General features: G+C 45.7%; 1 protein-coding gene across 1 annotated transcript in view; it reads left to right on the plus strand.

Moving 5' to 3' along the window:
- The first annotated feature begins 1,250 nt into the window (after positions 1-1,250).
- LOC145343779 (D(4) dopamine receptor-like) overlaps positions 1,251-27,714 on the plus strand; it is a 49,816-nt gene continuing 23,352 nt past the window's right edge. The window contains exons 1-3 of the mRNA XM_080190110.1: positions 1,251-1,646; positions 8,122-8,234; positions 22,508-23,082. Of these exons, the coding sequence (XP_080046236.1) occupies positions 1,413-1,646; positions 8,122-8,234; positions 22,508-23,082 (922 nt within the window). The 5' untranslated portion in view covers positions 1,251-1,412. The remainder of the gene's footprint in view (positions 1,647-8,121; positions 8,235-22,507; positions 23,083-27,714) is intronic.

The raw sequence follows: 27,714 nt of genomic DNA on the forward strand, positions 1-27,714 counted from the left end.
GCCAGTCAGAGTTTCACCGGGCGGGGAAGGAGCTGTATCGGCACCGGGAGCCGCAACTCCGCCTGTCCCAGAGCGGAGGAGGGAACTGAGCCCGGATCTGGGCAAAGCGGCTCCGCACAATTCAGCCGGGAAACTTCCCACAGCGACTGGCCAGAGCTCCGAATAGCAGGGCAATGGACTGAGAGCTCGCCAACTGCGGTAAAGGCTCTTGGAATCTCTGGTTCAGAGGGCAATTAGTGGACGTTGTTCCTGGGGGTCTCTCGGTTAGAGGGTTGTTCCTGGGGCTCTCTGGGTTAGAGGGTTGTTCCTGGGGGTCTCTGGGTTAGAGGGTTGTTTCTGGGGGTCTCTGGGTTAGAGGGTTGTTCCTGGGGGTCTCTGGATTAGAGGATTGTTTCTGAGGGTCTCTGGGATAGAGGATAGTTTCTGGGGCTCTCTGGGTTAGAGGGTTGTTTCTGGGGGTCTCTGGGTTAGAGGGTTGTTTTTTGAGGGGGGTCTCTGGGTTAGAGGGTTGTTTCTGGGGGTCTCTGGGTTAGAGGGTTGTTCCTGGGGGTCTCTGGATTAGAGGATAGTTTCTGGGGGTCTCTGGGTTAGAGGGTTGTTTCTGGGGCTCTCTGGGTTAGAGGGTTGTTCCTGGGGGTCTCTTGGTTAGAGGGTAGTTTCTGGGGGTCTCTGGGTTTTTTGAGGGGGGTCTCTGGATTTTGGAGTCTCTCGTTAGGTTAGGTCTGGGGGGTCTCTTGGTTTAAGGTTGAGTCTGGGCTAGATTTTCTTGGGGATCTGTCTCTGGTTTGAGGGGGACCTCCGGCTTTTAAATTTGGGGTTTAAGGTCGGAGCTGTGGTTTGGGTTTGGAGGCTGGCTGGTTCTGAGATCTGTAGATCGTGTTTTGCGAAGTCTGTCCCAGGTCTTTGGCTTTGAGGGTCGAGTCTGGGGTCCCTGGTTTGGGGATCTGTGTGTTGGGGGTCTCTGGGTTGACAGTCTCTGGTTTGGGGTCTGGGGGTTGGGGGTCTCCAGGTTAGGGGTCTGAGGGTTGGGGGTCTCTGGGTTGGGGGTCTGTGTGTTGGGGGTCTCTGGGTTGACAGTCTCTGGTTTGGGGTCTGAGGGTTGGGGGTCTGGGTTGGGGGTCTCCAGGTTAGGGGTCTCCAGGTTAGGGGTCTGAGGGTTGGGGGTCTGGGTTGGGGGTCTCCAGGTTAGGGGTCTGAGGGTTGGGGGTCTGAGGGTTGGGGGTCTGGGGTCTGAGTTGGGGGTCTCTGGGTTGGGGATCTGAGTTTGGGGTCTCCAGGATAGGGGTCTCTGGGTGGGGCTCCTCTCCAGTGGGATGTGGGGGTATTTGAATGCGGCTCTGAGGGGTTCCCAGGGGAGGTAGATAACGGGACCGGGCTCTGCTCCGGGTATCCCGGCACCCGGAGCTGGAGACATGAACAATGTGAGCGGCAATGAGACGGAGCCGGATCCCCTGGGACATGATTTCCCGGCTCTGATTCTGGGCACTTTCCTCATCCTCCTGATCACGGCCGGGAATTTACTGGTTTGCCTCAGTGTCTGGACCGAGAAACAGCTCCGGACAACAACCAACTTCTTCATCGTCAGCCTGGCCGCGTCTGACCTCCTGCTCGCCGTCCTCGTCCTCCCACTCTATGTCTACTCGGAGGTGAGACCCCCGGGAATGGGAGGGGAGAGACCCCCAGGGATTGGGAGGGGGAGAGACCCCCGGTTAAGGGGCGGGGGAGAGACCCCCGGTTAAGGGGCGGGGGAGAGACCCCCGGTTAAGGGGCGGGGGAGAGACCCCCGGTTAAGGGGCGGGGGAGAGACCCCCGGTTAAGGGGCGGGGGAGAGACCCCTGGGAATGGAAGAGACCCCTGGGAATGGGGGGGGGGGAAAAGAGACCCCCGGGAATGGGGGGGAGAGACCCCCAGGAATGGGGGGGAGAGACCCCCAGGAATGGGGGGGTAGAACTCCTGGGGAAGGAGGGGGTAGAGATTGCCATTACAAGAATAGTGACATCTGGGGATGTGGTATAGTGACCCCCAGGGATGGGAGGGAGAGACCCGCGGGGATGGGAGGAGAGACCCATGGAAATGGAGGGTAGAGATGCCTGAGAATGGGGGTACAGACTCCTGGGAATGGGGATAGAGGCCGTGGGATCGGGGAGACTTGGGGACCTCACTGGTGGTGTGTTGGTGGAGATACCCAAGGGAAGGACCTGTGTAGGTGAGGTGGACAATAAGAAAGCGGGGGGCGGGGGGGGGGGTGTGCGGAATAGGGTGTTATTTACAATTTTTAAGACTTTTAACCAACCTCCAGCAAAAAGAAACAGAGCTGAGCTGATTAATATTTATTTTTTTTTTAAGTTTAAAGCCAATGTACAAAGTGGACCAGGCAAACCTTTAATCCATCTCCTTGCTTGCTGCAAAAACCAAATTCAAACTGAATCCAATTCATGGTCCCCACAAGAGAGACAAACAAGATCCAAACAGACAAGAAAAGGCTTTGCAGCCCATCTTGGGCTTGATATTAGCCAAAAGACTGAGAGGCGATTTAGTGCATGATCCAATATTGAGATCAATTCATTTAATTCACATTCTAGCACAATTAACTAGCGGTTGTCCATAACTAAAGCACTGCTGTGAAGGAACTGAGCTTGCATGGGAACCCTAATAGGTTCTGCCTTTCCAGGATTTCCACTGGAAATATTTGTCCACTTTAGGTTGCTAAATTGGGTTCCTAATGGGGGACATGACCTAGGAGAACAAATCTTATAACAAGCAGAAAGGACATTATTCATCCAAGTTTAGTTCCAGCTCCCCGCACAGCAATACGTCCATTCACAGATAAACTGTCTGCAGAATCGCTCAACAGTGAGTGTAAAGACAAAGTGCAGTGAATCTCTCTCAGTTATAGGGTCAGGAACACTGACTCTCTCAGTTATAGGGTCAGGAACACTGACTCTCTCAGTTATAGGGTCAGGGACTGTGACTCAGTTATAGGGTCAGGAAGTCTGACTCTCTCAGTTATAGGGTCAGGAAGTCTGACTCTCAGGTGTAGTCAAGATGTCAGTCACTATTCTTTTTATTCCCACCCTCTGTGATGCTTTGCTAACCAGCTCACTGCAGAAAAATATTTATTCTCCTCCATAGTTCTATTTCTATTTACTTTATTTCAATCAGAGCAGGGACTTTATGCTGGAACTGCATAAAACATTGGTTCAGCCACAGTGGAAGTATTGTGTGCAGATCAGAAATCAACATTATAGGAGGGGTGAATCACATTGGAAAGTGTTCAGAGGAGATTTTCCAGGACGTTGCCTGAGCTAGAGAGTGTTCGTAACGAAGAGAGATTAGATAGACGGCGGTTGTTTTCCTTGGAGCAGAGGAGACTGAGGAGGGGCAGGATTGAGAAGTATAAAATTAAGAGGGGCGTAAATTGAGTTGACAGGAAGAAACTTCTTCTTTGGTGGAGGAGTCAGTGACAAGGGAGCATAGATTTAAGGTCAGGGGAAAGAGGCTCGAGGGGATGGAAGGAAAAACCTCTTCACCCAGAAGTTTGTTGGAGACTGGAACTCGCTGCCTGAAAAGGTGGTGGAAGCAGAGATCCTCATAACATTTAAGAAGTATTTAAATGTGCTCTTGCAATGCTAGGACATACAAAGCTATGGATCAAGTGCTAGTTAATCAGATTAGAATAATTAGGCAGTTTGTCTTTGAGTGGTGCAGACGCAATGAGCCAAAAGGCCTTTCTCTGTGTTGTAGACTTCTATGACTCTGTCTATTGACCCGCCTGCCACAGGAATCAATTTCTCCTTATTTACTCAATGAAAATACTGAAGATTGAGCCGACTGTCTCTATTCAATTGCCCCTTAACCTTCACTGCTCTTAGGAGAGAAATCCCAACTTCTCCAGCACTTCACATAACTGAAATCCTTCTTCTCTGATATCATTCCAATAAATCTCCTCTAAACCCTCTCTCAAAGCATTGAGGTTAGTCCTAATGTGTAGTGGCTAAAATTGATCACAATATTTCAATAAGGTGGGGACTAAGGCTTGGTAACATTTTGGAATCTGGAATTAAGAATCTACTGATGACCGTGAAACCATTGAGGATTGTCAGAAAAACCTGTCTGGTTCATTAATGTCCTTTAGGGAAGGAAATCTGCCGTCCTTACCTGGTCTGGCCTACATGTGACTCCAGAGCCACAGCAATGTAGTTGACTCTAAACTGCCGAATAAAATGACTTAGCATGCCTTTCAGTTCAAGGGTGAATAGGGATGGGCAATAAATGCTACCTGCCAGCGACGCCCATGCCCCACAAACGAATTTAAAAAAGCATTCAATTATAAAGTTAAGGATCTCATCAAATGTCTTTTGAATAAACTTCTTAACTTGTCCTGCCACCTTCAAAGATTTGTATAATGATCTCAGTTTCTGCACCCCCTTTAAAAATTTATACCATTTAGTTTATATTGACTGTTCTCATTCTCCCGACTGAAATGATTCACTTCACACTTCTCTGTGTTAAATTTCACCTGCCACCTGTCTGCCCATTCCACCAGCCTGTCTTCATTCTCTTGAAGTTACTATCTAGATCATTAATATATATCAAGAAGTGCAGTGGTCACAACACAAACCCCTGGCAGACACCTACGTAGATTTCCGTCCAGTTTGAAAAATAATTGTTCACAATTTTTGTCTGCTTTCTGTCCCCCAGCCAAGTCTCCATCCATGCCATCACTGCCTCCTTAATCCCCTGGCTATTAATTGGTCTTTGTGTCAGTGCCCATCCTTCCAGATGGTGCCAGTTACATCTACCGTGGTGCCCAGGCCCAGGAGGCTAATCCAAGGCATGCACAACACCGCCAAGAAGCCTCAGTGTACTGTTCCCATGACAGTGTAAGCAACACATCCTCTGACTTAAACAAAATATTCAAGCGAATCCAAAATTAACCCTGAGCTGATTGATTGAGTGCAAAGAGCACCGAAGCTGTTTGCAGCAATGGCCAAGTAGATGCATTAAGTGACGAAATTTCTAAAAAGTCTTCTAGAATTTAAAAAAAAACATAAACAGGACAACTCCACCAAACAAAGATTATTCCCATAATTTCTGAGACTAATGTCTTAATCGCAAGATTTGCAAACAGAGTTGACTAACTGGGAAAACCGGTTAACAGATACATCAGTGGATAAGGAGTGACAGACGTGGAGAAAATATTTCATAATTATCAACAAGGATATATTCCCCTGAGAAAGAAAGAATGGTGGCACAGTGGTTAGCACTGCTGCCTCACTGCATCAGGGTCACTGTCTGTGCAGATTCTGCACATTCTCCCCATGTCTGGATAAGGTTAAGACATTATGGTGTTGAGGTTAATATATCTAGGGGATAGAAGAATGACTAACTACAGGAAACAGGGTAAATAGGCCAAATAGGTTGGCAAACTGTTCAAATACCCAACCCCAACCTCTGACCTCTGTCTTCCTACACTCCATCCCCACCATGAGGAATTTCCAACACCCGAAACTTGTCATCTGACCTCTGACCTACCCGACCCTGGCCTCTGACCCCACCCAACCCAATCTCCAACCCACCTCCATTTTGAATCTCCTAAATCAGATTTTCTGCCCTGCCACAATAGCAAGAAAGTGGCTTTCTATATGCCTGTGACAAAATAAACCTTCCCTCCTTGTCCTCCTCAACCTGTCTGCAGCCTTTGACACGGTTAACCTCACCACCCCCCTCCAATGCCTTTCCACTGTTAGCTAGCTGGTTGGGATTACTTTCACATGGTTCCATTTTTATCTATCTAATCCATAGCCAGAGAACATTTACAATGGCTTCCCTTCCTGTTTCTGCACCATTATCTCTGGTGTCCCCTCCCGGTTTTACCCTTGGACTCCTGCTATTTCTAATCTACCTGATGTCCCATAGTGGTACCATCGAAAGACACAGCATTAGTTTCCACATGGATGCAGACAACAACCAGCTCTAACTCATCAGTACCCTTTCAATTCCTCTATCGTTGCTAAATTACCAGACAGCTTATCCGATATCCAGTACCTGATGAGCAGAAATTTCCTCCAGTTAGGTATTAGGAGGACTAAAACAATTTTGATCCTCAATCTACCTAGCTACCAATTCCACCCCTCTCTCTGGCTCCAGGCTGAGATGATGCCCGTCTGTCTGCAATGTTGCTGTCACATTTGATCCCAATATGAGCTCTTAACCTTACATTCAGACTGCCTATTTCCACCTTCTTTATAATACCAGACTTTGCCCCCACTGTCTCATTGAGCCTGCTGCTGAAACTTGCCTTGGTTCTCTCTGGACCTGCCCATTCTAATGCATTCCTGGCTGGCCTTCCACATTTTACACTCTGTAAACTGAGGTCATCTAATATTCTGCGGTCTGTGTCTTAACTCTCAGCAAGCCTTAGGTACTTGGTGAATTATATTGATTTCTGGCCAAGCAATATCTTAAATTTAAAATTCTCATCCTTGGTCCAAATCCCTCCATAACCTTGCCTCTCCCTATCTCTGGAACCACCTCCAGCCCCAGAACTCTCCTACATGACACTGCTTCTCTAACTGGGGTCTCTTGGGCATTTCCAGTTATAATTGCTCCACCGATGGTGGCTATGTCTTCAGAAGCCTATGGAATTGCCTCCCTATGTCTTGCCCTCTCAGCCATGTTTTTCTCCTTGAACACAGTAAAAAGTCTGACAACACCAGGTTTTAGTCCAACCGATTTATTTGATAATACTCACAAGCTTTCGAGGTTTCCCTCTTTGTCAGGTGAATGGAGAGTTCTGGCCTCAGACAGAGCATATAAAGCACAGACAGTTTAGAGATTACTGATTAGAATGCGAATCCTTACACCTAACCTGCTGTTCAAGACCTGAAGTGGCTGACAATGTGAGTGGAAGGAGCACTGATCACAGGTTACAGAGATGTGTACTGTCTCCAGACAGTACAGTAAGTGAGGTTTTGCAAACCCAGGCAAGTCACGGGGGTTACAGATAGTGCGACATGAACCCAAGATCCTGGTCTCAACATTCACCTGATGAAGAGGGAAACCTCGAAAGCTTGTGAATATTATCAAATAAATCGGTTGGACTAAAACCTGGTGTTGTCAGACTTTTTACTGTGTTTACGCCAGTCCAACGCCAGCATACCCACATCATTTCTCCTTGAAGACACTCCTTCAAACTTTCCTCCATGACAAAGCTTTTGGACACATTGATATCCCTTTATCGATGTGGCTCATTGTTGTACTTTGTTTTACAATGCTGCAATGAAACATTATGAAATGCTTTATAATGCTTTCTAAGTATAAAATATTGGCCAAAATTCTCTAGCTGTTTATTACTGTCCCACTGACAGCGTACCTCAGGTTTTCCAGCAGCGTGGGATGGAATCAATGGGAAATCCCATTGAGAGCGGCAGGACCAGAAGATCAGGGACCAGGATGGTACAGTGTTAGCACTGCTGTCTCACAGTGCCAAAGACCTGGTGATCTTTCCCTACACCCTAGCAATGACAGTAACACTACATTCTGCATCCTCTCCTTTCCTTCTCCCCCAGGTACTCTATGAACAATACGGTCTATATAGCATGCTAGAACTAACATTTTGCACTGTATCCCAACACATATGACAATAATAAATAAATCAAAAAAACCTGGGTTTGATTCAAGCCTTGGGTCACTGTCTGTATGGAGTTTGAATGTTCTCCTCATGTCTGCATGGATTTCTCCAGGTGTTCTGGTTTCCTCCCACAATACAAAGATATGCAGGTTAGGTAGACTAGCCATGCTAACTTGCCTGTGAGTCTCCAAAGATGTGTAGGTTAGGGAGATTAGTGGGGTAAATATGTCAGGCTGTGGGGATAAGGCCTGGGGAAGATGCCCTTTTGCAAAGTCGGTGCAGATTTGATGGGCCAAATGGCCTCTTTCTGCATCGTAAGGTCTCTACTCTATTCTAATATCCCACCACTGGTGAGGGGTATGCCATCTCCGAAAATCATGTCGTTCGGATGCTAGAGAATCCCACCCATTGTTATTGTTTACATTATGGGCATGATTGTATCAATGTTACGATAAAATTTGTTCACAACCAGTCTGTTTTCTTTTCAGTTCCAGGGCGGAGTCTGGACCCTGGGCCCAGGGCTCTGTGATTATCTCATGACTATGGATGTGATGCTGTGCACAGCATCGATTTTCAATCTGTGTTCCATCAGCGTGGATAGGTGAGTACCTACCAAATTCTAAATCACTGCAACCTTAAGCGACCTAGAAATGTTCTCACCGAGCAACCTTGAGATCTGATGAAATATTGACAGAAGGGCCATATTGAAAATTAAATAATCTCTTGGAGGTTCCAAACATGCAAGTTGAAGTCTCCAGTAATTAAAGATTCATCTTAAGTGCAGTGCTATGATCAAAATGCGAAAGAACAATCATTGGGGTGTTAAAAAAAATGGTGTTTCCTTTCACGTTCTCTGACATTTATACTCAATAATTGTAAGAATATTGGAGCTGGGATAAAAAGCTGTTTGACCACTTTGGACAGTTAGAAATACGGGCCCTCGGTAATGTAATCTCTGGGAATATCTCCAGCCAGAGATGACAATTGACCTGCCAAATTTAGCAAGTTGGTCAGAGATGAATTCCCACCCCGAGCACTGAAATGCAGAACGTTCCATGTCTGACAGCAGTGGAATGAAAATGTTCAGACACATTGGTAACTCCTGAGATACTGAGACACAGAATGCCTGCACCCAGCATGATTTGGACGATATTCAGGCTTGGGCTGATCAGTGACACTCATGGCACACAGTTGCCAGGAAATGGCCATCTGCAACTAGAGAGAATTTTCGCTGTGGTGCATGTTGGGATGACACAGGTACAAAAGGGGTCACATGTCAGCAGTGCGCGAGCTCTCCCGGATAGCAGCAAGAGACAAAGCATGTAAGAACTGCTCAGTTACTGTTAATAAACATCACGGGTGGAATTTTCCCAAAAGCTTCTGTGTCATTACAGTGAAAATGGGAGTCCCCTCAGCCGGTCTTTTGGGTGAGCTCAGTTCTGCAACCTTCCAGCACTCCGTCAGTGTCTTTGACAACTTTGCGCGTGTGTGGGATGGGGGACGGAGCTTAAGTATGCCAGTGAAGGCAGTTTTAGGATTCCACTGTGCAGGGCACACCAATCTGCCTGAACTGGGAGGTCTCTTCACCCACCCCACCACCCCCAACTGACATTAAATCCCCCCTCCATCTTTGGTAGCACTGGCACCCCCACACACTTCAATGGCATCTGGGTATCAGGACCCTCCCAATGAGCCTCCTGGTGGACCCCGACACACCCCCATTGTGACCCACCCCTTGCAGACCTCCGTCCCTTGGGTGGCATGACCCTCTTTGTACCGATGAGTTGTTGAGAGACTGTGTAGTGTGTGGGGTCCGTACTGACCTTGTCCACAAGCAGCTTCAGCATGAGAAAGCTTTAACCTTGGATCCTGTCATTAGCATCTGTGTGTTGAATGAGCAGTCAGAAAGAAGCAGAAAAGAGTGAAGGCGGTAAACTGAAGTTTTCACCGTACAGGGCAGGCCCTGCCCCAATTAGCAGCAGTGACTATCACTCCAGAACAGAAATATGTGTCTAGCATTTGGTAAACTCTAACAAATGTAGCAGATGGAAGCATTTTGTGGAATGCTGCAGTTCCAAGCAGCTTGCCATGCCACCAACCTCACCACAGCCAGTCAGTTCTCAGGTTCTCAAGGGCAATAAGTGCTGGCCTTGCCCGAACAAGAAAAAAAACTTTTGGGTCTGTCAGACATGGAATGGAGAAAGTTCAGATTTGTACTGAGTGGTTTCATAGAATCACTACAGTGCAGAAGAAGGCCATTCAGCCCATCGAGCCTGCACAATCCCACTCAGACCCTATCCTCATAACCCCATGCACTTGCCCAAGCTAGTCCCCCTAAGGCAATTTAGCATAACCAATCCACCTAATGTGTACATCGTTGGACTTTAGAGGGGGGGGTCTTTTGGGCATCTTTGGACTTTGGGAGGAAACCAGAGCACCTGGGGAAACCCATGCAGACACAGGGAGAATGTGCAAACTCCACACAGACAGTCACCCAAGCCGGGAATTGAACCTGGGTCCCTGGCACTGTGAGGCAGCAGCGCTAACAACTGTGCCACCCTATTTCCACAAGCAGGAATTCAAATGGAATTTGCATTACCTGTCAGCAAGAGACAATCATTCGGGTTTCTCCCTAAGTGCTTTTGGAAGGCTCTGTAAGTCTAGCAGAAACTTTAGTGTTTATTAAATACAGTTGTTTTGTGTCTTATTATTAAGTTGTGAGCAGTGACTATTTTGTAATTTCACACCCTGAAGTTTCACATAGAATCTGTGTTCCACTGCACTGAGATTTATATTCTGATTATCACATTGGGGCGGTTAATGATGATGTCAAGATCCTTTATGTATTAAAAGCACATCAATTGCAGCCTGAAGCATTTTATTATTTTAGTTATGTTGGCAACCAATAGTGCCCTATCAGTTTAACTAGTTACTTGCACATTTCTGTTTGCGAGAGCGTGGTGTGCATAAACTGGCTGTTACATCTGCTGCATTACAACAGTGAATGTAAGTGATATGTTTTCCTTTGGCTATTGTGATAACTTGTCCACTAAAAGGCTAGTTGAATGCATTGTGACATTCAATTTTCTTGACTTATAAAAAATATCAAAGTACAGTACAGCATGGACTCAGAACTGGAGGCACCTGATTACACAGGTCCCTTAGGGCAAGATTATACCTTGCACTCTAATACATCAGTACAAGGAAGATGCTTATTATAATACTGGAAAGCCACCATTGTCCCAGATCACCACAGGCTGCTTTACCCTTTGAGGGGGAGAGCTAACCAGTGGACAGGTGAGGTGTAAGGTTGTAGGTCATCATGAACAACCTCAGCCAGTACAGGAACTGAACCTGTGTTGTTGGCATCACCTTGCATCATGAACCAGGGCCAGAATTCTCCCATAAAAATTCTAAGGGTGGAATTTTATTGACACGTCTGCCCAAGGTTCATACCCTGCCAGAGGCCAATGGAGAATGCAGTTCTCCAAGTCTCACCCACTCCCAGAATCAGGGCGGGCGTGCTGTTAAATTCCAGCCTACATGTTGAAATCGTGTGAAAACTGGAGTAATTCACGCTGTTTTTTTTCAGTGGGAGTTCAGAAAAGAATCTCCCACAATCTGTGCACTGCAGAGGCCACCAGTGTGTATATCGTTAAATTCAAGGGGGTAGGGCCTATTCCCCCTGGAGAGGCTGAAATCAGCCCGCTGTCAGTGCCAAGATTGGTGCATGTGCAGTGGCCCTGCACTGATAACCTCCCAATTGCTGGCTAGCTCAATCACTGACCAGCCCCACAATCCTTGCAATGCCAGTCCCACTCCCCCCACCATGGCCCAATCGCTGGCCCCAACCATTCCCAGAACAGGCCGCAACCCCCCCCCCCCCCCCACACACACACACGGTGTAGTCAGTGTCATGGCCACATCGTGAAAGAAAATACATTCGTATCTTCGTCAGCTGGACTACTTTATAAAGTCATTTTGTTTCCATACTTTTCAAGATGGACAATTGCTGGGTGTGTGAGTGTTTGTAAAAATAAGCCAACCCTTTTTGTTTTATCTTACCTTGAGTTTGCTGTGTGAATTATCCACAGAAGATCAGAGCATTCCAAATACGGGTTGAGAAAAATACAGCAAAATTTAAAATTTAAATTTAAAATACAGCAAAATTTTAAAAGTACCTTTCTGTTTATGGACCAGTAGTGAATGGGGAAATCAGGACAGTCTAAATTGACTCCCTTCCTGTCCGTTACATCAGACTTTGATAAATTTGGAAAGACAGATGATTATTCCACGGAGGGATATATCATGCAATTTAACAGACTATATACTAGATTGCAGAAATTCTTTTTGGAAATTACTGCTTCAGTGCTTGCTTTCAAATTGGTGGAGTGGTGCGCATGGATAGGCTCCTGATCTTAACCAGAGTTAGATTATCAGAAAGAGACATGCTTTTGAATCAGGTGTCTGAAGCTTCACGAAAACTTCCTGGGAAAGTAATCATTTCCAGCCGCTTTCATGGTGTGAATGGGACTGTTGGCGCTGGTGCAAAAGTTGGAGGATTCAGTGCACACAGCATTTTGAGACCGTTCAGATATGGGGCATCATCAATACAAGAGAAGAATCAGAGACAAATGCAATGAGGATGGAGACCTTTGGCAGATCTGGCAAACAACTGCAATGGAGCAATACTTACAGAAGGATGAACCCCAGGAAAATCTGGAGAATTACTAATGGATGTTTCGGATGTGATTCGAAATATCATTACAGGGTAAATTGTCCAAGAAGGAACAATGGAGTTTGAGGCATCGCGTGACACAAAACATTGAGAAGGGAAAGTTGACAATCGATCTGAGAGAATTGTAATGATCACAAGAAGCTTCAGTCCGGCCATGAGTGTACGAGTTGTGGATTCATTTAACTATGCACTATATTTGATAGTGGTTGCACACCCACAGTATGTTAAATGGGATTGATTGAAATGTTATTTAGATTCACTCCATTGTAAGGACCAGAGTAAGTGATAGGAGATCTCAGGATTTATATTGGTTCGGGTAAACATTAGGAATGTTGTTGTTCGTCCATCATCATCGATGAGGACCTCGACACCATTAGTCATTTTGAGGCTGGTTGCGGTGTGTCCGATCAGGCCAATTCAGGCATGGAATGTCCTGGCACATATTAGACAGACCTATGTAGACACTGTAGCTGTTGCGCTGGTGGGTCTGGACTTGTGCAGCTCGTGCTTAAGTTGTGCTTCAGCAATACACCTTGCCTCGTGAGCTTGACAGCCTTTGTGGATGAAGCAGCGCCAGGTAGGGCGGTTTTGTGCCAGCGTTTCCCAGATGGTCGTGTCAATGTCAAGCGACTTCAGGGAGGCTTTGAGTGTGTCTTTGAAATGTTTCTTCTGCCCTCCATGCGAGCGTTTTCCAGCAGAGTTCCCCAAAAAGGAGCTGCTTGGGTATGCGCTCATCTGACATATGGATGACATGACCTGCCCACTGGGTCTGCGCTCTCATCAGCAGTGTGTGGACTGATGGTAGACTTGCTCTAGAGAGAACTTCAGTGTCTGGTACTTTGTCTTGCCATTGGATGCATAATATTCTGCGAAGACAAGTCATGTGGAAATGATTGAGCTGTCTTGCATGCCTTCGATACACAGTCTACGTTTCACAGGCATACAGGAGGGTAGTGAGTACCACAGCGCTGTAGACCTTCAGTTTTGTTGCTGGGCCGATTCCTCGACGTTCCCATACAGTGGAGCGCAGTCTATCAAAAGCAGAACTTGCCTTTGCTATTCTGCAGTTAACTTCTGCATCAATAGTCACTGCCTGGGAGAAGGTGCTGCCAAGATAAGTGAACTGGTCTACTGCCTGTAGTTTCTGCCCTTTGATTGTGATTATGGGTTCTGTGTACGGTGCATGAGGAGCAGGCTGGTGCATGATTTTGGTCTTTTTAATGTTGAATGTGAGTCCAAAGTTATCACAAGCCGTGGAAAATTTGTCCATACTGACTTGCATCTCTGGCTGTGAGCCAGCATACAGGGCGCAGTCATCAGCAAAGAGAAAATCTCTACATTGGCAAGACGAGTTTCGCTCAGGGCTACAATGTCAATGTTGTATCATGCAAGCTCTCTTGCAGCTAAGGCTGTTCTTTCTCTGGTCTGTCTGCTGTAGGGATGTCCAAAAGCGTGCACACATTCCAAGTGCTGATGGTGAGCGGAGTGACCTTATGTTTTATTTTGTGTGTTCAACCGCAAGATGGGATCCCCGCCAGCCGCGGTAAACTGGCCAGGGTGTAGTGAAGCAGGCAATGTTTAGGGCACCTTTTCTAGCCCCTTCCTCATTCTATGGAGATGAGCAGTGCGTTCCTGAAGAGGACTGCTCAGCCACCCAGGTAGACGCCGAGTTCCACTGCTGCTTTGGTCAGCGGAAAACGACATTTAGACCTGAGCCGCCTGCGTGCAGGTCCGTCACTACAGCTCCCAGTGTATCCACACCTGCTGCTTCGTCGCTCACCCATCACCACAGGAATTCAAGGGTTGAACAGGACACTGATGATGATGATGGTGGTGTCGAGACTAGCACTTGATTTGGATTAAAGTGAAGGAGAGTTGCGCAGCGTCAGCCTCACTCTCTCTTCCCAATTCCCATCTAGATCCAGTGGCAAGACAAGAGTCAAGATGGTTGGAGGTGGGACTAGGCGCAGTGGATGACCAGGACGTCTTCTGTGTCTTGTCCTGCTCTTCACGTTCCACGACGTTTGCAGAGACCGCCTTCTTGACCATTGGACCTTCCAGTGGTCTCTTCTGCTCAATCTGCCAGACTCTATCTTCACATGCTGGGATAGACATCTCCCTATCTCACCGAGGGTTGAGACCCATCGGCTACCCTCACCTAGTTTAGCCGGCTTGCCAAGCCCATTGCCTGGGGTGTGGCTGCTGTCGCATGCAAACAGCTACGGGGAGCCACAGGTGAGAGCTGAGTGCCAGGTGGAGACAAAGGATGGACAAACTGCCCTGAAAGGACGCGACATGTTCCCCCACCAAAGATATTACCCCTCCCTGACACCCCATACACGCCCAAACACTAGAAATAGGGTACAGTCTTAGGTAGATTTAATTTAATGTTTCTGTGCTTAAAGGGAAGCTGTGATTGGTTTTCAGGCTGAGCGAACAATGTTTGTTTGTGTGAGGGTTTCATTTCGATATCCAGTTGAGATTTGTGTTTCAGATCTTCGGAACGCGTACTCTCAAATATTGCCTAGTAAACTGTGAGAGGAGCAGACTTTTGTCTTAGAAAAAAGTTCTAGTCAGTGAAGTTGGAGGCTGAAAAGGAGATAGAATGGGTTTCCAAGGTCTGCTTGAAGCTGGTACCTTATAATGGAGTCATCTAGCCAGGGCTAGAGTTTCACAGACAGAACTAGAATGAACCTGGTGGAAGGTCCAGAGATCCAGAGAGCTGTAACAAGAAAATTCCTGAACATCTGAAACTCAGTGATCGAGACTACTGGAGAACAGACCTCTGTTTCATAAAACCAAATAAGGATAAAAAGAGATTGGTTGATGAAAAATACTAGAAAAGGGTTTTTCTAAAAGTAACTCTAGTTATTGTTTTGTGACTGTGTATGAATGAATTGTAAAATAGTGACCAAGATGTAAAAGCTGGTTGAACAGTGTGGAAGGGACAAAGTTGGCTCAAAATCCTGGCAAAGGTCAATGTTAAAGGCGGAGCTGTGACCAACGGGGCTTTTGGAAAATGTGAACCAGTTTTTGAAATGCGGATCACAAAGTGAATGTTTTTCTACATGAGTGGAGTTTAAAGTCTTTTACTGGGAATGGGATTTAGACCCTTCTCAAATGACAATCATCTTGGGGGCATTCTGAGGAGAAACCCACAAATATTGACTTTTAGTGTCAATGAGACAACTGTAGCTTCAAATATATTTTGCCATCCGTAGTAACCGTAAACCTGTGTGTAAGAGCTAAGAAAAGGAGTAAAGGAATGTTGTATTATAATCCATTTTTAAAAATGTTTAATAAATGGTTTCTCATGTTAAAAACTAATCAGTAGTCCTGTGACTCCACTTCCTCCACATTTATTAACACCAGAAATAAAAATAGCCGTTACGATCTTTATAGATAGGGTTCCATTCTGGGATCCTCCCATCCAAAACAACTCTACTTGGGATCATAAGAGTAGGATTAAGGAATATGAAAGTTCCACTTACTTCAGGTTCAATATTGACAATGCTTTAAAGTTAACTGCAAAGAGTGGCGATTCCATGCTGAATTGTTGCAGCAAGCCACTTTATTAGTATAGGTGTAGTATCTCGTGAGATACTCTTGCTGCCGGTCCAGCCATCCATGAAAAAGGCGCAAATGAAATTGGACACGGAATGCAACGAAGCAATTGTCTTTAGAAAGTCAGTAGGTTTGCCATTTACCCAATCAGGACATAGCTGCATCTCATTAACAAGATCATTTCCTTTCAGAATGTCAAGCAACTGTTAATGGCATCAAGTAATAGGCAGTTGAGAGTGAGAGGAAAAAAAGCAAACTGTCACAAGGCTGCATTTACTGCCAATGGCATGCATACAGTTTTTTTTAAAGTTCATTTTATTTAGTGTCACAAGTCAGCTTACTGCAATGAAGTCACTGTGAAAGTCCCCTAGTCGCAACATTCTGGCGCATGTTCGGTTACACCGAGGGAGAATTTAGCACGGCTAATGCACCTAACCAGCACGTCTTTTGGACTGTGGGCAGAAACCGGAGTACCCGGAGGGAAACCATGCAGACATGGGGAGAACGTGCAAACTCCACACAGACAGTGACCCAAGCCAGGGAATCGAACCCAGACCACTGGTGTTCTGAGGCAGCGGTACTAACCAGCATGCCACCATGCCACTTTGAAAGTGTTTTACTCTGGACATCATTGCCATGTTACAGTCAACCTGATCACAATTGTCAGATTAACTCAACAGATTAAACTGGGCACTTGGTTCACACAATCAGTTGATAATGTGTGCTATAGACGGCATATTTCTCCAATTTACAGTCTTTAAAAATGCAAAAGACAGTTAACCAACAAAAAATAGTAGCATGTTTAAAGTTTACTCACGGCAGCGGGGATCTTAATTCGATCTTTAGCAATTTTGCTTTGTCTGATCGCAGACTGAAGTGTTGCTCTTCTGAAGTCCTTCTTTCCAAAACAGCCTCTTTTCATATGATTGTGGCCATCAGACCACTTTCAGCCAGAGCCTGCTATTGGCTGGGGCTCTCCAAATCATTACCAAAGTGACCCACCCAATGGTCTCACTGAGTTGGGGTTGGATGAACATTAACTTTGGGAATAATGTACAGGCGGGGAAGCCAGCCTCTTTGGATTAATTTTCCGTGAACAATTAAAGATACATACATGGGGCACAGTGTCATTGGTTGTTGTGCATATACTGACCAGTGTGTATGTGCAGATTGATAGCAATGGCCATATCTGTGGCCATCTCGTATTGGCTAGAGGCACAATTTTCTGGGATTTTTTGTCTACGTGTCAATTTGGGTGAGAAAAGTGGAGCGTAGCATTACGATGGAGTTAATGGGTTTCCCCACCATTTATTTACTCATTTTTCAAAACATTCCCATGGGTTTCATGCCCCTTCTGTGGCAGGCGAATTCCTTAATCAGCAGAGTGGGGGTTGAGTGGGGAGGTGGTGGTTCTACTTAAAGCGCGCCCCAGTGCTCCCCAGCACTTGTTCCAAATCCAACATGGAGAATGGCTACAAGGAAGTCTGCACAAAGATTTTCAGAGGGTACCCTCATCAGCATGCTAGATGCCATGGGAGGAGAGGCGCCACATCTTGTACCCACAGAGGCAGATGTGACAATCAAACAAGATGACCAAGCCCGCATGGGAGGCAGCAGCACTGCTGGGAATCACCAGCTCCCTGCAGAGCAGGATGGGCTGGGAGAGAATGAATGATCTCTGTTCAACCAGGGTAAGCCACTCTTCTCATCTGTCACCACTTACCCATTCACACGCCCGTCATGCACCCACTGCCAACGCAAGGGACACTATCACGCGCTCTCCCACACACTTCCTCAAGTCCCCTGCAGCTCATCTCCCCATCAACTCCCTGCTCTCTCTCTCTCTCTCTCTCACACAACACATATGGCAGTCCTCCTTACCATCTGCCCTGGCATGAGGCCTGTTTACATTCTTCCCATCCTTTTTAGTGCAAGATAAGCTGGCACATAATAAAAAAGAGAAGCCCCAGGTGGGTGGGGGGACGCCCAAGTTAAAAAACCTCTCGGCATTTGAGGAGGGAGCCCTCCAGCTGGCCAAGGGCGAGATGGGGGCAAAAAGACAAAATGAAGACCCACAACACTGTCATCCATCACACCAACTTAATGTGAGTTTTGTCTCTTCTTTCCTTATGCCTTTGCCACACGCTAAGGTTAGCTCCCTTCTCTTGCAGGCACACCAGGAAAGCAACTCTATGCCCCCACTAGTCAGGCACCAGAGTCCACCAGTGAGGAAGAATTCTTGGACATGGAGAAAGGACAGGCATCGCACCTTTCACTGACATCCTCCCCTATTACAGACACACAAACCATGATGGGACTTAGTAGTAGAGAGGCTTTGCTCCACAGCAGACGGAGGCAGGAGCATCCCAGGGAGCCAGTTCTCAGAGGAATGCTGGAGACCGGGACTCTGCTGAAACCCCAATCAGGTGATGTGCTTCTGGACATGCCTCAGTTGCTGGAGTTCCAAAAGAAAAGTTGGGAACATCCAGAAGATCTACACTCCTCGGGTTGAAAGGCCGAATAGAGGAGTCCCAACACCTGTCAGAGCAGATTGTGCTGGCACTCCAAAGTAGGCAGGTCAACACCACATGGTGGCGGATGTGATAGAGACCAGGGCCAAAAATTTCTTGTTCCGCCCACTAGGGAAATCGTACCTGGTGGGACAGAAAATTTGGCGGACCGTTGAAAGGTCAGTTGAGCTCAGATGGGAATTTCTGGTCTTGGGGCATGTGCAGTCAGAAAATCCCGCCCCTTGGTGCAGGACTTGTGCCCTGTACTGGTGGAGGGCATGAACTCTATGGTGCATGAAGTGCCAAGACAATAGGACATGGTAGAAAACAGTGGACATGATTTTTTTTCTCTGTAGTGCAGGGCTTTAACTCCATGGTTCACGCATTTGTGGGCATCCAGGAGTGCCAAAGCCAGAAAATGGCAGGGCTTCACGCCTTCAGTCTAGCTGCCCCTCTCTCCCAAGGTGGAAGTCAGGGGCTCGAGCTCGAAGGGGAAGCCAGTACATGAGTGGGTGGGGCCTATCACCTAGGAGACTCTGAGAATGTCCTGTCCATCTGACTCACTTCATCCTGTGACTGAAGTATCTCCAGCTAGCCAGCAGCGATGCCCATGTCCCATAAATGAATGAAAAAAAAGTTTCTTCTAATTGGATGCAATAGTGACTATCTTACATTTAGGCCATTAGTGGGAAATATTTGTTCGACATCTACTCTGTTAAACCCTTTCACAATTTTTAAGATCTCTCTCAGGTCATCCCTCAATCTGTTTTTTCGATCAAAAAGAATCCAGCCTGTTAACTCTGGATGCACAAATTAATCCAGGAGTTTTACAGTAGCTTTAGTGACAGCAAAATCTAAGAGGATGGTAGATAGTTACATACAACCATTTCCAGTGTATTCAATATGAGCACATTGAGTGCATAATATCAATAGTTTTTTTTTATTCTTTCAAGGCATGTGGGCCTTATTGGCTGGGCCAGCATTTGTTGTCCATCTCTGATTGCCCTTGAACTGAGTGGCTTGTGCAGCCATTTCACAGGGCAGTTATAAGTCAACCACATTGCTGTGGGCCTGGATTTATACATAAACCAGACCCAGTAAGGACAGCAGATTTCCTACCCTAAAAGGCATTAGTGAACCAAATGGATCTTAACAGCAATAGTTTAAATTCCATATTTTAATTAAATTAAAATTCCACCCTTTGACATGGTGCATTTTGAACCCATGTCCAAATCCAGTGATATTACCAACACGCTACCATTTCCCCTCAAAATATAGGTATGAGCCAATGAACAGGGTGGCATGGTGGCACAGTGATTAGCACTGCTGTCTCACAGTGCCAGGGATCCGGATTCATTTCCGGCTTCAGGTCACAAAATGTGTGTGGCAGTTTGCACATTTTCCTTGTGTCTATGTGGGTTTTCTCTGAATGCTCCGGTTTCCTCCCACAGTCCAAAGATGTGCAGGTTAGGTTGATTGGCCATGCCAAATTGACCCTAGTGTCCCGGGATTAGCAGGGTTAATATGTGGGGTTACAGGAATAGTGCTTGGGTGGGATAGTGGATTGATGGGCTGAGTGGCCTCCTTCTGTACTGTAGCGATTCTATTCTATGAAACAGACTTCAAAGAAAGCTGTTACATCTCAGTGACACCTGGACATGTCCCCTGTACAGCCCAATAAGGTTTATGACAAGTATAATGCTTTTAGAATTCAGATTGCTCACACTCAGTGAATGAATGATTGGTTAATATGTTGGTGGTGGTTTTAAATGAGGGAGGATGTTGGCGGAACACAGTTGATGGCCTTGTCTTCTTTTAGTAGAATAATAGGAACTATAGTACCAAGTGGCGTCTCTTTTTAATGTTTGTGAATGTTGTTGGGATGGGTTTCTCTGTGCTGCGAGTGTATGAGGGTGGGAAAATGGAGTCATAACCTATCCCAGGATCTATCTGGAGGAATAGCCCTGTCCCAGTGCAGAGTAAAACTCTGTCAGAAGTGAAGACTCAGTAAGAGTTAAGGGTCGAACATGTGCTAATGGAACTTGCCCAACTTCCTCTGGCCAACAGAAGTATGAAATAAGGGCTTAGAGGCTGCCATATTTAGTAATTATCATTCTCCAAATCAAATCATTCCTCTTCCCTTTGAAAAGAAAAACAGAAGCAAAGTATATCAATTTGTCAGTGCAATATCTGTACCAAAAATATTGCATCAATGGACATTATCCGTATTCAATGTAGCTTATTTAAAAAGCAAGAACATGTAATAATAACCCCTTATCAAGCTGCTTATTATCCATTTAAATCATGTTCCCAGCATCAGCTTGCATAGAGCAGTACGGCCACTGAATAAAAACAGACAATGCTGGAAAATCTCAGCAGGTCTGGCAGCATCTATGGAGAGAGAAACTGGAGTTAATGTTTTGAGTCCATATGACTCATCAGAGCTATAGAGAGGTAGAATTGTGATGGATGATATAAAGGGACAGGAGCAGCTGGAGAAAAGTAGAAGGTCAGTGGAAGCTAGAAGAGATTGTAACAAAGATGTGTAAGTTATGAAACAGAAGAAGCATTAATGACAGGAAAAGGTGCTGGTAGTTGCATAAAGATATCAGAGTGTGTGAATGTGAGAGTAAAGGTCAGTGCTCAGTGAAAGCAAAACTTGAGAACAAGTGACAGATGGCCCAGTGGGGGAAGGGAACTTTGCTTTGAGATTAAAATATTTTGGATGTATAAAAAGCTGTAACGATGGAAGAGAAAGTTCACTTTCTAAAGTCATTGAATTCAGTGTTGAGTCCTGAGGGCTGTGACATGTCGAATTGGGAGACGAGGTGCTGTTCCAGTTGTATTAAATGTCACTGGACCTATGCAGTTGGCCATGAATGGACATGTAAGCACAAGAGCAAGGTGCTGAATTGAAATGGCAAAAGGCAGGAAAGTTGATGTTCTTGTGGACTGAGAGAAGGCGTTTTGCAAAGCGGTCAACCAGTCTGCTTTTAGTCTTCCCAATGTACAGGAGTGCAGTGAATTCAATAGACTACTAAACAGAAACAGTGTTAATGACAGGAGAAGATGCTAACAGTAGCATAAAGGTAAATATCAGAATATGTTAATGAGAGAATAAATGTTTTTTTTAAATTCACTGATGGAATGTGAGCATTGCTGACTGGGCTAGTATGTATTGCTGATCCCTAACTGCCCTCCATTTCTGAGGGCATTTAAGAGTCAACTGCATTGCATTGGATCTGGAGTCACATATAGGCCAGACTAGGTAAGGATGGCAGATTCCCTTCCCTAAAAACAGATGGGTTTTCTTTGGTTTCATGGTTATCACTAGACTTTTAATTCCAGATTTTGTTCTTTTATTGAATTAAATCTCACCATCTGCTGTGGTGAGATTTGATTGATCTGCCATGGTGAGATTTGATTGATCTGCCATGGTGAGATTTGAACTCAAGTCCCCAGATCATACCCTGGGTTTCTGAATTACTATTGCAGTGGCAATACCACTACGCCACTGCCTCCCCATTAAAGGTCAATGTTCAGTGAAAGCAAAACCTCTGAACAAGGACAGATGGCTGCTGATCTGTTGTAGGTCAGTGAGCTTGGGAGCGATTGGTGAAAGATGGAAGCTTGGATGAGCTGAAGTCTACAGTGAGTAGAATATGGGAGAACGGCCAGGAAAGTTTGGAAAAGTCAGGTCAAGAGGTAACAAAGAAATGAATGAGAGTTTCAGCAGAGATGCGTACAATGTTGTGCTCATTCACTCCCAATACTCTGATATCCCAATATGTCTGTAGCTAGAAAGACACCTGGGAATAAGATTCACCTTGAGAAATCAGGCTACCATCATATATCCCACCCCATGGTCACCATCAGAGATGATACCATCCATATCGCACAGCGTTATTTTAATTAAACTGTTTTGATACATAGGGAATGTTTCATATAGATAATATCAGCACTAGAATTCCTGTCAGTTTCATATCTACTGAGCATGAATAAGGACCCTGTGTACTACCAGCTTCACTCAACAGGACTGTTTCTCTCTTCCTCCTTTCTCAGGTTTATCGCTGTGTTGATCCCATTGAATTACAACAGGAAGCACGTTGATCTCCGGCAGATTGTCCTGATCTCCATGACTTGGATCTTGGCGTTTGCTGTTGCCTCACCAATTGTCTTTGGTCTGAACAATGTTCCTGGCAGAGATCAGACCGTGTGTCAATTAGAGGATGACAATTATATAATTTACTCTTCTGTCTGCTCCTTCTTCCTCCCCTGCCCAATTATGCTACTCTTATACTGTGGAATGTTCCGCGGCCTCAGGCGATGGGAGGAAGCACGGAAACGCAAGCTAAGGCATAACTTGCATGGGTTCAAGAAGATTAACGGGGACCCTGCAGAGCCGCAGAGTCCCCCTCCTCTAATAGAACGAAGTTCGACACATGTCAAACGTGAAGAACTGCATCTCTTTCCAAAGTCAGATTGTGATTTATCGAGACAGTTTGTGGACCGGTCCATACAGACTGTAACTTTTTCAGAAGTCAAGTACGTTCAGTCATGCCCAGCCAACAGGAGGAAGCGTGCAAAGATTAATGGAAGAGAGCGCAAAGCAATGAAAGTCTTGCCCATTGTTGTAGGTAAGTCTCTGTGCATCTGTCACCAATTCATTGCCACTCCAACACTACTTCTAGTATTGCATTAAAAGTAGAATCTTACAGCACAGGAAATCACCCAGCCCATCATATGTATGCATATGATAGCCCTTTGATAGAGCTATCCAATTAATCCCACAATCCCCTGCTCTATGACCATAACCCTGTGAGATTTTCCCTTTTGAGTATTTACCCAAGTTCCTTTTGGATTTTACTGTTGAATCTGTTTCCACTGCCCTTTCAGACGATGCATTCTACATCACAACAAAATTAAAAATTTATCTTAACCTTCCCTTTGCTTTTTCTGGCAATTGCCTTACATCTGTGTCCCCTGTTGATCTCCTGCTAGTTTCTTCTTATCTTCTCTCTCAAAGCCTCTCATGGTTTGGAACACCTCCATTAACTCTCCCTTTAACTTTCTCTGCTCTGAAGCAAACAATCACAGTATTTTCCATCTGTACAGCTAATTGAAATCTATCTTGCCTTATAAAATCTACTCTGCACCTCTTTAAGGCCATGACAACCTCCCTGAAGTCTGAAGAATTGGACACAGTACTCCAGCTGGGGATCAGCCAGTAATTTATTAAATGCATCTTTAATTAATCTTTTCTATTAAATATTTGTAACAGCTACTCAGCTAATGTTCTGGGGACCCAGGTTCGAATCTCGTCATGGTAGGTGGTGGAAGTTGAACTCAATAAGAAATATCTAGAATTTAGGACCTACTGATGACCATAAAATTATTGTTGATTGTCGGAAAAACTAATTTGGTTCACTAATGTCCTTTAGGGAAGAAAATCTGCCATCTTTACCTGGTCTGGCCTACATGTGACTCCAGGGCCACAGCAATGTGGTTGACTCTCAACAGCTCTTGGGTAATTAGGGATGGGCAATAAATGCTGGCCAGCCAGCGATGCCCATGTCCTATGAATGAATAAAAAGAAACACTGAAACGAATATTCTGACCAGGTTTCTCAAGTGTCTCGAAGTTAGTGGAATCTCAGTGACGCGTTTTTCAAATGCAGTAACATACCTGTTTAAATGAACACAGGGTGATAATTGGATATGTTAGTGTGAATTTGATGACCCAATTTCTGGATGAAATCTATGTATAATCTTCCAGACAGTAGATGTTAAAGATATCAACTACTGTTGACATCTTTAGTCAATGTTTTACCAATAAAAACATCCAGTGCAGACAAACGCCCGTGCTTTCTGGCACATGGTGAGGAGTTAGTTTAATATTTTCTTTCTGTTACCAAATAGCTTAAAGTGATGAGGTAGCAGGTCAGTTTTAATCCCAGGTCAACAGAGTCAACGCATTGCACGCAGGGAGCCAGTGATGCTCAAGAGTTCAGACTAATCTTGCATCTGATCCAATAATCCCAGCAGATAGAATGTGTGCTATACTCAGTAGCAGCATACTGAGGATGCAGGACTAGCCTTTAGCAGTTTGGGGTATTAAGCCAGAAAACGCTAGTCTCTGTACTGACTGTTGTTCACCGAGAGATGTATTTGCTCAGGATCATCGATTCAGACCTTGCATGTTAACTTAGGAGGGATTTCCCTCCCACCTCTCCCCACCTTTATTTTTAGTGGTCGGGCAGGCCTGCAAAGACTTCAGGTTCAGGTCTAGTTCCAGAGGGGCTGAATTTCACGAGGTGCCGCGCTGCACTGCCTGGGTGGGGTAGCACTGAGCGCCATACTGTCATAGAGTCAGAAAAGGCCCTTTGGCCCATTGAGTCTGCATCGACAATAGCTACCACTAAAGACGTGCTAATCCCATTTTCCTGCACTTGTCCCGTATCCTTGAATGTTATGATGTTCGGATGGATCAGTTTTAAGGGACTCCTGAGCTGCTGGAAGATCAGTACTGAGGGAATGCTGCACTGTCGGAGGGACAGTGCTGCTTAGCGGGAGGGCGGTAATGAAGGTGCGCTGGAAATTTAACACTCGGGAAGTGATTTGCTCCAGGTGGAACAGTGCTGAGGGAGGGCTGCACTGTTCAAAGGGTCAGTGCTGATGGTGCACTGCACAATTTGGAAGCTCAGTATTAATAAAGCCTGAAATCCCAGTCACACCACTGAGACAGCACCTCACCATTAGGGACAATACTGAAGGAGTTCTACACTTTCAAAAGGGGAGCATTGTGATGGCATTGCTCTGTTGGAAGTGTCAGCTCTTGGATGAGATGTTACTCTGTCTTCCCTTTCAGGCAGGTGTAAAATGTTCCACAGCTGATATTTGAAAAAAAGAGCAGGGGGAGTTCTTCCCAAGATCCAGGGGCCAATATTTGTTCACCACCAACATCACTGAAGTAGATTAGCTAGCCAGTGCTGTCTGTGGGATCTTGCTGTGTGGAAATTGGCCGTCACATTTTTAACGCTCACTGAATGATATCTGCCACCACCAAATCCCCCACCCTTTACCTCCTCGGGCAGCACTTTCTTCGCCGTCTCTCACAATTCTGTCGACACTTCACATTTCATAGACAAATAAAAAACAATGGCTGAATTGTGCCCAGTGGCAATCATAACCCCATCCCTCATAACTCTCACTTGTGGTGGAATTTCCCAATAGTAAATCCATTGGGAAAGGAATCCCAGGGGATTGAGCAGCCAGTGTCTGATTCACCACCTCATGAAACCAAATCCCCCCCCCTCCCCGCCCACCACGACAAAACAGATCATAAAAATATAGATCACAACAGCTTGCATTTTGATAGTGCCTTTAATGCAATAAACAGTCCCTTGAAGTTTCAGGAGTGTTATCAAAGCAGTATTTGCTACTGAACCAAGAAGGAGTTATTGGGGAAAGTCTTCAAAAACTTGAACCTCCTGAAGGAGAGAGAAAGGTTTGGGATGGGAATTCCGGTTCTCGGAGCCCAGGCAATTGAATGAGTGGCTGCCACTGGTGGAGCAACTGAAATTGGGAATGGGCATGAGGTTAGAATTGGAGGAACACAGAGATCTTGGAGGCTCGTAGGGCTGAAGGAGGTTACAGAGATAGGAAGGGACATATCATGAGGGATTTTAAAGAAAGGATAAGAATTTTCAAAATCGAGGCAATGCATAACCAGTACAGGTCAATGGGTGAAAAGGGTGAAAGGGGCTAGGTGCGAGTTAGAACACAACTGCTAGAGGTTTGGGTGACCTCAAGTTTATAGAGACTAGAATGTTGGAGACCAGCCATCCATACATTGGAATAGCTGAGTCTAAAGAGTAATAAAGGCATGAGAGTTCCAGCAGAATGGTGAACTGAGACATGCAAGATGGGCAATGTTATGCAGGTGGAAATATGTGGGTCTCAGTGACGGAGAGGAATTGCATTTGGAAACTTATCTCACGGTCAAATCTGGACACTGATTTCCACAGTTTACTGTGGGGGTAAATTTATTTTTGCTCCTCCATTCTTTGATCTTCCTCAAAGATCAGAAAAGATGAAACAAAACCTTACCACCCAGCCAATCCTGCCTTGTAGAATCTGCAAACATCGGTTGGTGTTCTCACTGCGATTGAGGTCGCTGGTTTCATCGGGAGATAAGAAAGGGCAGCTGGGAAAAGGCTCTCATTCCAAATCAGGGAAGGTCAAAATTCAAAATTGTTCAAAATTCAGCCTCTTCACAAAGCAGAGTGGCTGAAGTTGGCTGTTTAATAGAATCACAGAATCCTTACAATGCAGAAGGAGGCCATTCAGCCTATCGAGCCTGCACTGACACAATGCCACCAAGCTCTATCCTTGTAACCCCACTTATTTACCCTACTCATCCCCTTGACACAGAGGGGCAATTTAGCATGGCCAATCTAACTAACCCATACATCTTTGGACTGTGAGAAGAAACTTCTCTGCAAGAGACTGCAGAGGGACCTGGGAGTCCTTGTGCACGAGTCACAAAAACCCAGTCTGCAGGTGCAGCAGGTGATCAAGAAGGCAAATGGAATGTTGGCCTTTATAGCGAGGGGGATAGAATATAAAAGTAGGGAGGTCTTGCTGCAACTGTACAGGATACTGGTGAGGCCGCAGCTGGAGTACTGTGTGCAGTTTTGGTCACCACACTTGCGGAAGGATATATTGGCCTTGGAGGGAGTGCAGAGGAGGTTCACTTGGCTGATACCGGAGATGAGGGGGTTAGCCTATGAAGAGAGACGAAATAGACTGGGTCTGTACTCATTGGAATTTAGAAGGATGAGGGGGGATCTTATAGAGACGTATAAGATAATGAAGGGGATGGATAGGGTAGAGGTAGAGAGATTCTCCCCTCTTAGAAAGGATAGCAGGACTAGAGGGCACAGCCTCAAGATAAGGGGGGGTGCAGTTTAGATCAGAGTTGAGGAGGAACTTCTTCACTCAAAGGGTGGGGAATCTCTGGAATTCTCTGCCCGTTGAAGTGGTGGAGGCTGCCTCACTAAATATATTTAAGTCACGGGTAGATAGGTTTCTGATAGACAGGGGAATTAAGGGTTATGGGGAGAAAGCGGGAAAGTGGAACTGATCCACTTCAGATCAACCATGATCTTATTGAATGGCGGGGCAGGCTCGAAGGGCTAAATGGCCTACTCCTGCTCTTATGTTCTCATGTTCTTATGAAACCAGAGCACCCGGAGGAAACCCACGCAG

This window comes from Carcharhinus amblyrhynchos, chromosome 6 (genome assembly GCF_965287045.1).
Source record: "Carcharhinus amblyrhynchos chromosome 6, sCarAmb.v2.hapA, whole genome shotgun sequence".
Lineage (NCBI taxonomy): Eukaryota > Metazoa > Chordata > Chondrichthyes > Carcharhiniformes > Carcharhinidae > Carcharhinus > Carcharhinus amblyrhynchos.